The following is a 17886-nucleotide window of genomic DNA, read 5'->3' on the forward strand; positions in this document are numbered from 1 at the left end:
GTGTGTGTGATGGCAGTCTGGGTCAAAGTTCAGATTATCATCCTATAGATGGTGCTGTTCCTACTGCGCAGCTCATGTTGGCGATGATGACTGCCCTCTGCTGCTCATCTAACCCTCTCGCTTGAAAGCAAAAGGATGAAAACCATACCACAGGAACAACATTAGCTTCACTCAGTAAAAAGATATGAGTAAATAAATATGGTAAAGAAATGTCCTTGTGGTGCTTTTCTCTTCCACAGAGCATGTGTATTTGAAAATGAAAAATGGCACTGCCTTAATTGACATGCGTCAGCACAGATTATTGACCTCATAGGAACGCTTTCAATTCCGTTAATCCGCCCTCTGATATCTTTGCAGCGGCAGCCTACAACGACTGTGTCAATCCTCTGCTACACACAGTGAACAGAAGAGTACTGATCACACATATTTACCACAAGAAATATGCCTGCATTGATATTTAACATTGAAAATATGAAAGTCAAAGACCCCTCTTTCACATCTGAGTAGCTTTTTAAGTCTCCATGTCGGGTCTCTATTTAGCCAGATGGCTCCTCTCTCAATCCCCACTCACAATCAAGATTAAGATTACACACACACACACACACACACACACAGAACAAAGTACTCATAAATGCGTCATACACATGTTCATACTAACGACAGACTGTCCGTCCCCACCCTGCTTTTTCTGTTAATTCTCTAAATCGGTGCTGTTTCCGACATTAATATGCCCTTGATAAACAGATTCTGGTGATATAACACAGGCTTTCAAAAATGGCCTTTTTAAATGGGAAGAATCCTATATGAGATTCAGTTGTTGAAATTACAACTGAGGCTTAAGTTATTAAACAGAGCAGCTTTAATCATTGATCACAGAAATTCAAGGTTGGAGGAATGGCATGGATTAAAGTATTTTTACCACAAAGCCACATATCCACTGTGATCTGAGAGACAGAGAGAGAGAGAGAGAGAGAGAGAGAGAGAGAGAGAGAGAGAGAGAGAGAGAGAGAGAGAGAGAGAGGAGATTGACGAGGATAGAGAGACAGCCCTACTGTCACTTGCTAGTTTAGTGATTCCAGCTCCACTGAAGGCGACCGTCTTCCATTCTCCGTCCCATCCACCAGCTGTTTCTTCTGGGCCTGTGGGCCGCACAGTATGAGGCAGCTACCATGGGTTTTAAGGAAAACTTCTCGGAGATTGATCCTGTCACTTTGAATCTCTGCATCCTTATCGCCAGCTATGTTATCTTGCTTCTAGTGTTCCTGATATCTTGTATAATGTATGACTGCCGGGGCAAGGATCCAACCAAGGAGTACGCGCCGGACCCTGTGCCGACCCAATCCCCCATCAGACTGGTGGTGATGCAGCAGACCACCCCTTCTCCGCAACATCAACGCTGGGACCAGACCAATATGGTCACCTCATATGAGCCTCAGCCCAGTCCAGACTTCAGGGAGAAGAAGAGCACCATGGTCTAGATTCTAGAAGGGCTACTGTGGTGCTGAATAACTCAGTCCACCACCCGTTGGAATTATCGCAGCGGAATAAACTTTTGTACATATATGTTTTTTAAAATCTGTTTCTACATGTATTTTTTAGACTGTATTTTTCCCTGGTGGCCAGGACAATGCTAGGACTTGACCTGCAGAAGACCAGTCTGAGACGGTAAGAGAGAAGCATGTGTGTGCAGTGTTGATGCACATGAAATCCATCTTTTAGAAAGCCGTGGTGGATCACAGAAGCCTACAGCCTGTTCTAAAACAAGAAATGTCACAACTGATAATCAACATGGAATTCAGGAGCTGTACTATTAACAGTGGTTTGTGTTACACAACATGAGAGGGAAATGCAATTGACTGAAAAAGGGTTGCAGTTTTCAAACCATATCTTTGCACGTAGCTCAACTATTTACTACATCACAAAATGCCTCAGTGTTTAAATGTGTTACAAAGTATTACCAGTTATAATTTTTCATTTTTAAAGAGAGACAGGTCTGTCCCCTCTCAGTGAGCGTTCATTGTCATCTTGCTTCACTACTTTGTCAAATGTTACTTGATAGACATTTGTATGATGCTCTGCTAGTGTAATGTTTTCATCGATGACAGACTTGTTGCCCTATCTCAACCAGGACTCAGGAGGAGTGTATTTCAAAGTGTCCCCTGGCATTTTCAGATTAGGAGATTGCCCAACATTTCCTCGTATTGTTTATAGGTAAACTAAGGAAGCCATTGGCCAATTACATAACTTGACAGTGTTGAGTCTTTATGAAGTAACCAACCACAGTTCAGCCAAGTGCTGTCCAACCATGGTCCTGACCTGTGAGGCCCAGATTATTCTGCTATTTTGAGACTTGCTTCTTTAATCGCTCTCCCACCCGCCATGAGAAACAGGTTATTTATGGAGCCCTTTTCAGATATGTACCTGCTAACCATTTGATGTCAAGACATGTGACTTGATTCAGCCAACAGTATATTGTGAGACAGAGGTTGTAGCTAACACTTATCCAATTATTCAGTCAATCTCCTTGAATTAGGATCTCTAAAAGAGAGTGCAAGCTGAAGCTATTAACTGAATTAAGTCCTTGCATGTAATATAATTAAACACCAGTAATCATACATTCACTCGAAGGTGTGACGGAAACCCGTAGTAGTCACTGCCAAAACTAGCACCTGTACACACCGAAATAGCTTTGCCCATGCCGTCTTACCTGGAGCATAAACAAATTAAGCTGTTTTAGTCCTTATACTTAGAAATGCTACATGTATGCACCTTGCCCTGAGCTGACACACCTGGCAAAGCAGCTCCAATAGCTTGATTACAGTACAACAACATCAACACCTACAGTACCAACAGAAGATTACAGTACAACAACATCAACACCTACAGTACCAACAGAAGATTACAGTACAACAACATCAACACCTACAGTACCAATAGAAGATTACAGTACAACAACATCAACACCTACAGTACCAACAGAAGATTACAGTACAACAACATCAACACCTACAGTACCAATAGAAGATTACAGTACAACTACATCAACACCTACAGTACCAACAGATGACTACAATACAACAACATCAACACCTACAGTACCAGAATCAAGAGATTCCAACTGATGAGAAACTAGCAATCTGAAAGGATAATTTTCAGCTGAGTATTAAGATGTAAAAATAATTACCACTAAGATAGAATATCACGGAATCACATCTAAGAATATACTGTATGGGAACAAATAAATGTACCGTTTAGAAAAGGCAACATGTTGCAGGACAATGGGGCTCCAAAGGTCTAATATTAACATAAATCCAAATGTTCCAAATATCTGAAAATGCTTGCAGTGTTTTTGTCAACAGTGAAGAGCAATGTTACACCAATGTATTAGCTGGGTGCAGGTCGACTGTCATGCGTCTATGCAGACACTACACCAGTAATCCTTTGCTACAGGGGGAAATGTGCTTTACAGTTTAAGAACACGCCATACTCAACTTGTTAGCTGCTAGATCAATTCTGATCTCTGTTGAGGCTGGGACACAACACAGGCTCTATCTTACTTTACAGAAGTTTGATTTATTGATTGAAATGGGCATTGACAGCATGGCTATAACATACACTAATATATCCACCATGCCATGAATTTCAAAAAGCAGCCATTTTATTTTTTCTCTTTACTGAAACCTCGAAGGGCATATCCATGTATTTAGATGTTTAGCCTTTTCACATTGACAACATTGATTCATCAAGCATCTGAATATCACACCTTTACATTTCTTGTCATCTTTGTTAGACAGAATTAGCGTTGTTGTTATTCTAAGTGTGAGGATGGGAATATTCCGTGGCTTTTCATTGAGGTGTTTCCAGCGTATTGTAATCCACAGTATTGGGATTCCCATGTCCTCCCTTTTTAGAGGTACTGCATTCCAGCATGAAACAGTAAACCAATTACAGAGCTGTTTAACCCTGGCATCACGTGTCTTCACAAAGCCTCTGTTATCCTGTGTGTAGTCCCACCAGTGTCTGTCTTACAGTAGCTACTAAAGATGTCATATTAACAGCATGGCCTGCTGTGTGCATGTACAGTACAGTACATTGCTGATGGGCAGTATGGAGCATTGTTTAGTACTGTTGATCTACATGGTGTAGAGAGCTTTTACATCCTGGCAGAGGGCTTTGTTGGGCAAGCTTTGAGTGTTTCAAAGCAATCAATGAAAATAGGTCACACACAGCCTTTACAGTATGTGTAGTTATATTGTGACACAGAGGGTGATTCTTGTCAGATGCTTAACATAATACCTGACCTGAGGGACCTTTAACTACACTTCCTCTGTAACATGATCTCTTCCACTTGCACTGCCGTTGTGGCTCGTGGAGTAAGTGAAATGGGTCTTCAGGTTGTTGACTGTGAGCAGAGTGGGGTAACGGATGAACTCTGCATGTGCCTCTAACATGTAACAGTGTCAGGAATAGAAAGAGCTAAACACTGTTTTATAGCATATTTAGAAACACAGGGACACTCTGCTGAGCTGCTAAACCTTGTGTTGTATGACAGAATGCCAACCTCCATGTCTCAGTCCTGTATCGCATTAGGGGTGTTATAGCACCATGGGGGAACTGCAGCCTTGCAGCAAGAACAAGGAAACGTGAAACTCTAACATATGGCTGCTCGCATCCTCCCGTTGTCTCTGCTAATGTCATTCTTAAAAACCCTGCATGCCTGCCACCCACCATCTCAGCTGTACTTCCATAGCTCGTAAACCATGAGCTCTTCCTGGGCTGGATAAACAACATTTGAACTGTCCGATGCATGGTGTACCCTAGGGATAGGATCTTGTGCAAAAAGTGGATTTTACTTTCATGAACTACAATACATATTAGGCTAGGGCTACTTTTGTAATCCTTTGGCATCACAACATATAAAACCAGAGAGATTAATTCATACTTAGAGGTTTACCCGTCTGTCCAAATATAACATGTGAAATCTTTCTCTAAGGGGTTGATTATACATCTTATTCTGAGTTTACCAATGCAAACATTTAAAATTGATACATTTGGGAATGTTATCTTCTCATGCATAAATGTGCTGGTTATTAATGGTTCTGAACGGTATTGTACAATGCCACTGCGTTGAAGTTGAGTCAGTATGGGCTTATGTTTCACTCTGGTTGTAATAGCCCAAAGTGGAAAAAAACTGCAGGCATTTGTCAGTTTGAAACTCATTAAGACTGCATATCGCACTTAAAGTCTTATGTAAACAGCTATGTGTTGTGTTATCTAATGCTGTTCCTGAATGATCCAGTTACATTACTGTCACTGTTATGTAACTCTATGGGTTAGAGAGTGCTCATCAGATACATTGCTGAGTTACAATGCCGTCACTGTTATGTAACTTTATGGTTAGAGAGTGCTCATCAGATACCTTGCTGGTATCAACATTGGCTAGCAGCACAGCACACTTATGATCCAAGATGGCGTAGCAGTGAAGACGTGTTTTGTTCGTGTCTCGTGTACTTTTGTATTTTTTGTATTTTTTTGTATATATATTTCAACTTTATTTTCAATCTCTTTATTGACTTGTTTATTGTTTACTCCATGTGTAACTCTGTGTTGTTGTCTGTTCACACTGCTTTGCTTTATCTTGGCCAGGTCGCAGTTGTAAATGAGAATTTGTTCTCAACTATCCTACCTGGTTAAATAAAGGTGAAATAAAATAAAAATAAAATGTTTTGTGTCCTGTCCACATACAACACAACATTATTACCCATAGGGACATATTTGCATCTGATAACATTGTGAATTAATCTCTTTGCATGCAAGTATGCATCTGTTGAAACAGGCCTATGATGTACTATCAGTTTATTTGCTCAAGTTTATTGACACTGAGATAAAAGGTCAAAACTAAAAGGCTGAATTTGGGAAAATAAATGATTAATTAATTACACAGGACATGATATTGAATTCTGAACAGAATACAAAAATCATTTTTGATGCATATTCAGGTTTTCGTCACTAGTTGCCACACCCACAAGGTCATACATAAACCCCGGCAATTTATACAACTTCTCTTCTTGAAATTAAAATCTGATTTAAAAGCTAACGCTAACATGAACCTTAACCACACTGCTAACCTTATGCCTAAACCCGAACCCTAATTTAAGACCAAAAAGCTACTTTTGGCTCTCATGAATTTTTTCGATAATGTGTTTTAACTTTAGGGTTGTAGTAACTAGTGGAAACCCATATTCAGGGTTGCTGGTTGAAAAACAAAAGTAACTACTACTGTTACATCTGTCTATCATGGTGTGACAGATTTTGAGACCTCCTCCAGCCACCCACACTGTCATCAGATCTTTGATTGGTCTGATAGGATGATGTCCCACACTTTTAGTGCTATTATTGGTTCAAGCATCCGTCATTCAAAATCTCTTTGCATGAACTAAATACATTTTAATCGTGAAAAAGGGAACAACGCCGGTGTCTACAAGGGGACACAAGTGTTAGGAGGATATGTCTTTGCTAAATGATTGTATTAATGTAATCGATTGAAGCTAGTTTATATTTGCAGCACAATGGTATTAAGGAAAATACTAAAATAGTGTATCGATTTGGACTGGGGGTATCTTATTGTGTGTACAGATTACTGATTAGTTGATGACGTTAGCTGGGCCTTCAATCTCTCTTGTTTTGGCTAGTTTTCTAATTTCCCATTTGTCTAGCTTGCGGATTTCCTATTTGACTGTAGCTCGCTAGCTTAATCTTGCTTCGTGATTTCCTCCCTTCGTTTTGCGTGAAGGCATTGAAATGAAGAGAGTGAACAGCCTTCAAAGGTGGGTTAGCTAATAATGTGGCAGTCATCCAATGTTTGCATTACGATGGATTTAGCTATAGATAGATAGCTGGCGTTTATTTGTTCAGGCAAGTGGTCTTGTTAACGTAAGTGAACCTAGCTATTGGCATTTACTGAGCCTTATTCTGAGATGGATTGTTTGTTTGTAGCCATGAATGAAGCAGAAACATGGTTATTGTATCATGCAGTACTATAGCCTACGAGCTACAATGTTTCCCACCAGGAAATGCGATATAGCGCAGGGAAATGGAATCCGGTAAAACAAGTCGCCATACATTTCCAATCATGGCTTTGTAAATAATTGGTATATGTCCTTGATGAAGGGTAATTCTATGTTATCAGAGTGACGCTGAGACTCACTTTAAAATGTGTGACAAACAAAAACGATTGATCGCAATGTTTAAAAAAACATACACCTATATGCAAAAGTATAGTTTTAACAATTGCCACTGAACATTTTACAAAGATACTTATTTGAGGAACAGTGCAGATGCAAAGTTTGGTAACAGTAAAATCTCCCTCACTTTTTTTATGTGACTACGTTTTTCAAAAACTCTTTAAGTACTTCGAATTAAGATTAAAAGATGATTGCATTAAGAATTAGGTGTCAGCTATGATATGACACCTTGAGTATGAACAAATCTGTTTTGGTTATTGAACTACACTAAGTGAAGTGGATCAATACCCGGTAACAGAATGACTGTAACAGATTGACATCATGGGACTGTACTATACATGTATAATTATGAATATCATTCTCTTCATGGTGATGTGTCCTATACAAAGGTCGAAAAATGTCATATTCTCCTTTGCATGTTTGAGTATTATTCTACACACTGGCTATTATTCAAAATGTTATTTTTAAAATGTATTTAACCCTAATGAGCTCTGCCTCCATACTTGACCAAATGTGGTTGGTCCAGACCAGACCAAATCTCTACCAATCATGGATGTCTATGTTTTACAAGTTTGGACATTACAGTAAATCAAAGATATAGTACAGTATAGTGCTGTAGAGTATATAGTTCAAAATAGCACAGTATATAGTTCAATACAGCACAATATAGTTCGGTCCAGAAGAGTATATTACATTATATGGTATATATGGTATAAACTTCAATATCTGTGCCCGGAAATCAAAGCTTTTGCATTTTTAGGATTTAAAATGGTTGCAAAATGTATCTGTCTTAATTCAAATAAAAAAACACAGACTCTTAGCTTTCATTTGGAACAAGATGTTATATGCTTCTATAAACTCCTATAAACTTCAGGATAGTGCAGATGGGTCCTTTTACATGGAAATGACCTGAAACTAAGCAACTTTTATTGTTTTTCTTTGGTCAATCACTAAAATGTGAATGTACCAGTAGGCCTTCATGTGTTAGTTATATGCTATTTTTCTTTGAGATGTACTGTATGTCAGTTTCTTGTCTTCTTGTGTTCTTTTCCTGCTTCCTTCAATTGGCATGGCATACTGTTGCATGAACAACCCAGAACAGTGTGAGAACAGCCCTGAATCAGGATAACCTCTAACACCGGTATTGTAACAGCGCCAAGTCCTCCCGCTACCTGCCCCACTAACACTTGCTGCATGTTGCTGTATGTTTCAGGTTCATGAACAGGCGGGCCTCTGCTAACTGCCGCTACCAGCCCACCTGCTATGAGCATGCTGCAAACTGCTATACTCACGCGGTGAGTTCACCTTCCCTAAGTGTGGGCTTACTGTACAGTCGTGGCCAAAAGTTTTGAGAATGACACATATTCATTTCCACAAAGTTTGCTGCTTCAGTGTCTTCAGATATTTTTGTCAGATGTTACTATGGAATGCTGAAGTATAATTACAAGCATTTCATAAGTGTCAAAGGATTTTATTGACAATTACATGAAGTTGATGCAAAATGTCTATTTGCAGTGTTGACTCTTCTTTTTCAAGACCTCTGAAATCTGCCCTGGCATGCTGTCAATTAACTTCTGGGCCACATCCTGACTGATGGCAGCCCATTCTTGCATAATCAAAGCTTGGAGTTTGTCAGAATTAGTGGGTTTTTGTATGTTCACCCACCTTTTGAGGATTGACCACAAGATCTCAATGGGATTAAGGTCTGGGGAGTTTCCTGGCCATGGACCCAAAATATTGATGTTTTGTTCCCCCGAGCCACTTAGTTATCACTTTTGCCTTATGGCAAGGTACTCCATCATGCTGGAAAAGGCATTGTTTGTCAACAAACTGTTCCTGGATGGTTGGGAGAAGTTGCTCTCGGAGGATGTGTTGGTACCATTCTTTATTCATGACTGTGTTCTTAGGCAAAATTGGAGTGAGCCCACTCCCTTGGCTGAGAAGCAACCCCACACATTAATGGTCTCAGGATGCTTCACTGTTGGCATGACACAGGACTGATGGTAGCGCTCATCTTGTCTTCTCCGGACAAGCTTTTTTCTGGATGCCCCAAACAATCGGAAAGGGGATTAATCAGAGAAAATGACTTTACCCCAGTCCTCAGCAGTCCAATCCCTGTACCTTTTGCAGAATATCAGTCTGCCCCTGATGTTTTTCCTGGAGAGAAGTGGCTTCTTTGCTGCCCTTCTTGACACCAGGCCATCCTCCAAAAGTCTTCGCCTCACTGTGCGTGCAGATGCACTCACACCTGCCTGCTGCCATTCCTGAGCAAACTGTGTACTGGTGGTGCCCCGATCCTGCAGCTGAATCAAATTTGGGAGACGGTCCTGGCACTTGCTGGACTTTCTTGGGCGCCCTGAAGCCTTCTTCACAACAATTGAACCGCTCTCCTTGAAGTTCTTGATGATCCGATAAATGGTTGATTTAGGTGGAATCTTACTGGCAGCATTATCCTTGCCTGTGAAGCCCTTTTTGTGCAAAGCAATGATGACGGCACGTGTTTTCTTGCAGGTAACCATGATTGATAGAGGAAGAACAATGATTCCAAGCACCACCCTCCTTTTCAAGCTTCCAGTCTGTTATTCGAACTCAACCAGCATGACAGAGTGATCTCCAGCCTTGTACTCGTCAACATTCACACCTGTGTTAACGAGAGAATCACTGACATGTTAGCTGATCCTTTTGTGGCAGGGCTGAAATGCAGTGGAATTATTTTGGGGGGATTCAGGACTTTGCAATTAATTGCAATTCATCTGATCACTCGTCATAACATTCTGGAGTATATGCAAATTGCCACCATACAAACTGAGGCAGCAGATTTTGTGAAAATTAATATTTGTGTTATTCTCAACTTTTGGCCACGACTGTACAAAGACTGGTTTTCAAATGTCAGACCTCAATTGCTCTTTTTCCCCATGCTTAATTCTATTGACAGAATTCTACCTGGTGTTGATAGTGTTTTTGGTCAAATGTGTTTTCTCCATAACCCTATCATTGTAGACTATACTGAGTGTATGTTACAAGGATAGTTTTCAACAGTTGGTCATGTTAATCTGTCTCCCTTTGTCTGTACCCTGCAGCTACTCATCGTACCAGCCATTGTGGGCATGGCCCTGCTGCACCGTCTCTCAGACGACCGCTGGGAGAAGATCACAGCCTGGGTGTACGGCATGGGCCTGTGTGCCCTCTTCCTGGTCTCCACTGTGTTCCACATCATCACCTGGAAGAAGAGCCACATGAGGTGAGGAGGCAGAGGAATGTTCCATCACACTAGACCAGGGTTCTTCAACCTTTTCTTGCCAAGGGACCCCCTCCCAAGCAAAACGGTGACCCAGGGGCCCCATCATAAGATAGCACATTTTTTTCTTCCTTTTTTTACATGTCTTATCAGGTGAATGGAAAGGAGAAGTAATCAACATTTTAAAATGAATAGATTTGTTTGATTATTTTGACCTCTCCACATTCTAATTGAAAGAGGAAGTGTAAACTCAAAGCCTATTAGTTAGAAAGGTAACTCCAAACTCATTTTTGCTAAAAGCAGCTGTTTAGCTGGTTAAACAAAGATTGGCCATGTGTTGGTAAAAATTAATATCTAAGCTGAGAGCTTACCAGGTCTGATTACAGTAACCGGTCTGACTACCTGAGTTATATTATACAGCACCCAGCACATAACTTTAATTGCATACTAGGTATGAGTGGGCAGACACAATCAAAGGACAAAGAGAGAAATACTGAATGCTTGGTCTTGATTCTAGGTCTGTGGAGCACTGCTTTCATATGTGTGATAGAGTGGTCATCTATTTCTTCATCGCTGCCTCCTACACACCATGGTAAGTTCTATTTCTAATACCAATTTCCATATGTCACTTATGGGATGCACCTAAGGGGCGGATGGCAAACTCGAAGTATCCAATCACGCAGCGTCTGTTGGAGACAGCGTGGCGAATGAGGTGAGCCAAGATGGCGTCGCTGTGAGAGGGAGTGTTTTCGCGCTCTTCAAAGCAATATTAAAGGTTAGGTGGTTAACAGTCAAATATTGGCTATTAATATTGAAAGAAACTTAACTTTTTTATGGACATGTGATAAGTTTAGAGTTAGTTTTTGTCCAAGTTGAATGGGAAGAACACGACAGAAAGACAAAAGTAGACGAAATATCCAAGTCTCACAGAAGACGTCTGACATGCTAGCTAGCCACAACGAGGACCAGAGCAGCATGGATACACCAGAAGCCGTGATCTCAAGCAAGAGAAAGAACAAAGCTGACCAGGATGAAATCCTTGCAACCTCTTTACCTCAGACCCCAAGTAAAAATCCACCGGTGAAAAAAGTAAAATAAGACATTTCCATGTCGGAACTTTTCTCTGCAATCCAGTCCCTGTCTCCTAAACAAGACGCCACGCTCTCCAACGTGTCCATCATAGAGCGGGCTACAGAAGAAACATCAAAGAAGATCGTTCATCTGTCAGAAACTGTCAATCAACTACACAAAAATTGTGAGCGAGAACAAGGAATGTTCCTAGAGAATGAGCTGAAGAAAATGCAATCCAAAAATAATGAGCTGTGTGAGAATGTAGCTGCACTTCAAAGGTACTCTCGCAGGTGGAATCTGAAAATCCAAGGTGTAAAAGATGTAGAGGGAGAGGATATTAGAGAAGGAGTCATTCATGTCCTGGGAAAAGTGGTACCATGCATCAAAGACAGACTAAGAGACGTGATTGATGTGGTACATCGACTTGGGAAACGAAGATCTGATGGACCCCCTCGCAATATCATCTTGCGCTTAACTATGCGCCATTACAGAGACATCATATGGAAAATGGCCAAGGGGAACAAGTTTCTGGACGAGAAGAAACTCCGCATCAAAGAAGATCTGATACCACAGGATCAGGCTGCCAGAGAGAAACTGGCCGCTTATACAGAAGGCAAGACAAGAGGGAAAGAAGGCTGGGTTCAAGGGCCCACACGCGTTTATCCAAGGAAGAATGATTACTGGGTAACTCTGACATTAAGCAAATTGGAACTGTGAGTACTACTATGAGTACAGTTAATGTACTGCCAATTATACATGTACCGTTCGAACTACAACTGATGAACACTTGCCAAAGAAAATGAAGTAAATAGATTTGTTATTCTGTTAACCACCGCTACCTCATCAGAGCGTAGTTTTCCGTCGAGTAATCCTCTCAAGGTTCACTTTTGTTTTATTCACATTAATATTTGTTATCTAATTTGTGTTATTTTTTTTTAATGCAGGAGTTCGTTTTCAATTCACTCAATATTGTTAGTCTGAATGCTAGGGGTTTGAGAAGTCCTACAAAAAGGAAAGCTTTATTTTTATACTGTAAACGCAGTAATGCAGATTTAGTCCTTCTTCAGGAAACTAATTTGGGTGAAAGTGATTTGAAATTTTTGAAAGCGCAATGGGGAGATATGGCCTATTTCAGTCATGGATCAAATCATTCTGCTGGTGTTTTGACACTTATTCACACGTTTAAAGGTGACATTCTAGAATCCACATCTTCACAAGACGGCAGATGGGTCATAGTAACTGTTAAACTTGACAATGCTGTTTTCATCATCTGTAATGTATACGGACATGCTCCTAATAAGACCCTTTTTACCCAATTTACCAGGAAAGTACAGGATTTAAGCAACAAATGCTCTGAGGCTTTTCTAATTATTTCAGGGGATTTTAATGAAACACCTGATGCATCTGCTGATCGTTTTCCTCCTAGAACGAGTCAACCTTCAAAATAGTAACATTATGCAAGGATTTCTGTGTTGAGGATGCCTGGAGTTATTTCAAACTGGATGCTAAGGGTTATACCTGGACCAACAAAACTATGTCACGTAAATCTAGAATAGGTTTATTCATAATTTCCCCCTTTTTGTTACAATTTTTTTATAGATGTAGATCATCAGTTGGCTCCCTTTTCTAATCATCACTTGATTTCCCTGAATTTACAAGCCACTAAAAAATCGAAAGGCACTTGAGGATATTGGAAATTAAACAATACACTTCTTAAAGATACTGATCTCATTGAAAACATCCAATCATTAGCTAAATATATTTTTGCTAGAAAAGTCTTGGGTCATGGAAGTAGATGGGAATTTTTCAAATATAAAGTCAGAGTGGTAGCCATTAAACGCGCCAAAGAGCTGATGCACTTAAAGAGATGATGAGCAAGCTTGACAGTTTTCTAAAGAAAGTTAATCTATCTGAAGAAGAGGAGTCTGTGTTCAGGTCTTTGCAACTAGAATTAGAACAGACTTACACGGATCTGGCAAAGGGCGCCTTTGTAAGGTCAAGAGCAAAATGGATTGAAGAGGGGGGATAAAAACAATAGTTACGTTTTTGCACTTGAAAAAAATAAACTACAAAATAAAATCTATAACTGCACTCAGAATTAACAATGTTTTATGCAAAGATCCCATTACAATATCATCATTTGTCAATTCCTTTTATGAAAACCTTTACAGCTCTCAATTTCAGGAAGATGGTTGTGAAAGCTACATTTGCCACATTCAGAATTATGTCCCTGTAATTGGGGATGATTTCCACTCAGTTTGCAATTCACCCGTGTCAACTGAAGAAATTAGAGAGGCTCTGAATTCAATGAAAAAAGGGAAATCACCTGGCCCTGATGGCCTATCAGTTGAATTCTATAGACAGTTTTGGGAGTTACTAAGAGACCCGATTTCCAATATGTTTCAAGATTGCATTAAAAATGGGGAAATGGTCTCCACTATGAAACAGGGCCTTATTTCATTGATTCCGAAGCCCGATAAAGACCCTTCTCTCATTGACAATTGGAGACCAATTACTTTATTAAATGTTGATTACAAATTGATTGCTCTGGTTTATGCCAAAAGATTAAAGAAAGGAATAGATACCATTTATAAATGAGACTCAAACAGGGTTTATGAAGGGCCGTCACATAAGTTCTAACATTCGTTTAGTCTTGGACCTTGTAGATTATTCAGATGCAATTGACTCAGATGCGGTTGTCCTATTTCTGGACTTCTGTAAAGCCTTTGACACAATTGAACATTAATTTCTCTTTAGGTCTCTTAAACTTTTTGGATTTGGTGAACATTTTATGAAATAAATTAGCATGTTTTACAAAGATATAAATAGTTCTGTGCTACTAAACCTTAATACTTCCAAAATATTTAGTATCAACAGAAGTGTACGACAGGGATGCCCAATTTTGCCATTTTTATTCATTTTGGTTGTGGAACTTCTATCTCTAGATATTCTGAATGATGCAAATCTGTATGGCTTAACCATTTTTTTTTAAGAAATGAAAATTTCCCAACTGGCTGATGATACTACTCTTTTCCCCTCATAAAGCTCTTTTGTGGAATAATTCAGACATAACTTTAAGGAATAAGTCATTGTTCTACCCCAGCTGGCATGAGAGGAATATTGACTTTGATCTTGATATTTTCTACAACAAGGGTAATATTCTCACATATGAACAATTTATAACATTGAAAGAGTTTCCAAAACCTTTCAGAGAGTTTATTTCTGTGATCAAAGCCGTTCTGTGGTCTAACTACACTTATGAAAAGTCATCTTCATTTTGGGAATGATCACAAAGTCTATCCAGAAGTCAGATTGGAAGGCGTGGGCTTACTTGATAAATCTTGTTGTAATAAATATATAAGACAAATTCTTCATTCACAAAACCAACTTACACCGAGAGGAAAGTTTTTCTGGAACATACTTATTCCTTACATTGTCTGGAAAAATGCATAGTTAAGACCTTACAAATACTGTATACCAAACAAAGTTAAGGAAGTGCATTTCAACATTTTGCATAAGATATATCCATGTAATTCTATGATTTCCAAATTTGTGGCTATTGATGATATCTGTGTTTTCTGTGAAAAAGAAGGTGAGAATCTCTCACTTGTTCTTTGAATGTAAATTTGTGTCTGAATTTTGGGAAAAGCTTGCAAAGTACTTATTTATCATTATGAACACTGCCTATAATTGTAACATAAAATATATAATATGTTACTATTGCAATGATAACAAAACCACTGAAATTATTGATCATTTTTGTATTATTGTTGCCAAATACTTTATACTCAAACAAAAATTCCAAAATTCTATTCCAAAACTACCAATTTTTCTGATTGAATTTAATTATCTTATTAAAACACTTACCCTAGTGAATAACAAAAAGAATAATATAGTGTTCAACCTTCCCAAGTTCTCTCACGTCACCCCGCTCCTCCGCTCTCTCCACTGGCTTCCAGTTGAAGCTCGCATCCGCTACAAGACCATGGTGCTTGCCTACAGAGCTGTGAGGGGAACGGCACCTCAGTACCTCCAGGCTCTGATCAGGCCCTACACCCAAATAAGGGCACTGCGTTCATCCACCTCTGGCCTGCTCGCCTCCCTACCACTGAGGAAGTACAGTTCCCGCTCAGCTCAGTCAAAACTGTTCGCTGCTCTGGCTCCCCAATGGTGGAACAAACTCCCTCAACGCCAGGACAGCGGAGTCAATCACCACCTTCCGGAGACACCTGAAACCCCACCTCTTTAAGGAATACCTAGGATAGGATAAAGTAATCCTTCTCACCCCCCCTTAAAATATTTAGATGCACTATTGTAAAGTGGTTGTTCCACTGGATGTCATAAGGTGAATGCACCAATTTGTAAGTCGCTCTGGATAAGAGCGTCTGCTAAATGACTTAAATGTAAATGTAATAACATCTTCATGAATCATTATAATAAGACTTTTTCAGAGTGAATATAATTGCACTTAAATAGTTTCTTTTTTGTATTTTATTTTTTGTATGTTTGAGCATTGTTAATACCTGTGTTTGGTTTACTAGACATGTTTGATGTAGCAATGTAAGTTGATTTTTGTATTATGAATTTAAAAAAAATGATATATATATAAATCGAATTAGCATAATAAAAAGATCCTTAATAAATAAAAATCTGCCAATTTTAAGCTAGAAATGTTTTTTTTGCATGCAGTGGATGCGTTTCAAGCCATTTTATCCTATGTAACACTTCCGCATCGGCGTTGAAAGGTGACCGAGCTAGAGCAGTGTTTGTCAGACCATGAGACACCCCGAAAATCGGTCTTCTCACAAAATCGTCTGTAGCGTAGGGTGAAGCGTCCGAACAGTTTGGGTTACAAACTATTATTGGCTACGACCTCCACAAGAATCATGAGACTCGTCTGAAGTCGGTACTGCCGATTTGCCAACTTCTGTCTGTAGCGTCTGAACAGTTTGCTACACACTAATCTAACTACATGTCAGTTGTTTTGCTCTAGGACGCCCACAGGCCTCACAAGAATCGTCTGAAGGTCTCCTGTAGCAGTCGGAAAATTGTATGGAAGTAAATTATATATACAAAAGTATGTAGATTCCCCTTCAAATGAGTGGATTCAGCCACTTGAGCCACACCCGTTGCTGACAGGTGTATAAAATCGACCACGCTGCCATGCAATCTCCATAGACAAACATTGGCAGTAGAATGGTCTTACTGAATAGCAACTGTAAATGCTGTTATTGTGAAGTGGAAACATCTATGAATAACAACTGGTCAGCCGTGAAGTGGCAGGCTGTAAAAATCGTCTGTCCTCTGTTGCATCACTCACTACCGGAGGTCAAAATGGGTTTCCATGGCATAGTGAAAACTTTAAAGTTTGGTGGAGGAAGAATAATGGTCTGGGGCTGTTTTTCATGTGAAGGGAAAGGGAAATCTTAACGCTACAACATACAATGCCATTCTAGAAGATTCTGTGCTCCCAACTTTGTGGCAACAATTTGGGGAAGGCCCTTTCCTGTTTCAGCATGACAATGCCCCTGTGCACAAAGCAACATCTATACAGAAACGGTTTGTCGAGATCAGTGTTGAAGAACTTGAGCCCTGACCTCAGCCCCATTGAACGTTTTTGGGATGAATTGGAACGCCGACAGTGAGCCAGGCCTAAACACCCAACATCAGTGCCCGATCTCACTAATGCTCTTGTGGCTGAATGGAAGCAAGTCCTCGCAGCAATGTTTCAACATCTAGTGGAAATCATTCCCAGAAGTGTGGAGGCTGTTATAGCACTAAAAGGTGGACAAACTCCATATTAATAGCCATGAATCTGGAATGAGATGTTTGACAAGAAGGTACCCACATATTTTTGGTAATGTAGTGTATATACAGTCAAAGTGTTCAGACTCTTTTTTTCTCTCCACATTTTATTACGTTACAACCTTCTTCTAAAATGGGTTAAATAAAATGTAAATCCTCATCAAGCTACACACAATACCCCATAATGGGCTCCTGAGTGTCCTGAGTCTCCTACATGTCCTTGAGTGGCCCAGCCAGAGCCCGGACTTGAACCCGATCGAACATCTCTGGAGAGACCTGAAAATAGTTCTGCAGCGACGCTCCCCATCCAACCTGACAGGGCTTGAGTGGCGCAGCAGTCTAAGGCACTGCATCTCAGTGCTAGAGGTGTCACTACAGATGCTCTGGTTCGAATCCAGGCTGTATCGCAACCGGCCATGATTGGTAGTCCCATAGGGTAGCACACAATTGGCCCAGCGTCGTCCAGGTTCTTAACTGACTTGCCTAGTTAAAAAATAAATAAATGAGAAAGCAAAAACAGTTTTCGAA

At 39.9% G+C, this 17886-nt stretch overlaps 1 protein-coding gene across 2 annotated transcripts in view; it reads left to right on the plus strand.

The window, feature by feature from the left end:
- The first annotated feature begins 1044 nt into the window (after positions 1–1044).
- Positions 1045–17886, plus strand: part of LOC124015431 (monocyte to macrophage differentiation factor) — a 25952-nt gene continuing 9110 nt past the window's right edge. Inside the window, exons 1-4 of one of the 2 annotated variants that reach the window (XM_046330613.1) lie at positions 1045–1665; positions 8458–8539; positions 10325–10485; positions 11000–11074. In XM_046330613.1, coding sequence (XP_046186569.1) covers positions 1628–1665; positions 8458–8539; positions 10325–10485; positions 11000–11074 — 356 coding nt within the window. In that variant the 5' untranslated portion in view covers positions 1045–1627. Of the gene's footprint in view, positions 1666–6363; positions 6828–8457; positions 8540–10324; positions 10486–10999; positions 11075–17886 lie in introns of those variants that run through there. The other variant, XM_046330614.1, reaches the window with a different exon arrangement.

Source organism: Oncorhynchus gorbuscha, linkage group LG26 (assembly GCF_021184085.1).
Source record: "Oncorhynchus gorbuscha isolate QuinsamMale2020 ecotype Even-year linkage group LG26, OgorEven_v1.0, whole genome shotgun sequence".
Classification (NCBI taxonomy): domain Eukaryota; kingdom Metazoa; phylum Chordata; class Actinopteri; order Salmoniformes; family Salmonidae; genus Oncorhynchus; species Oncorhynchus gorbuscha.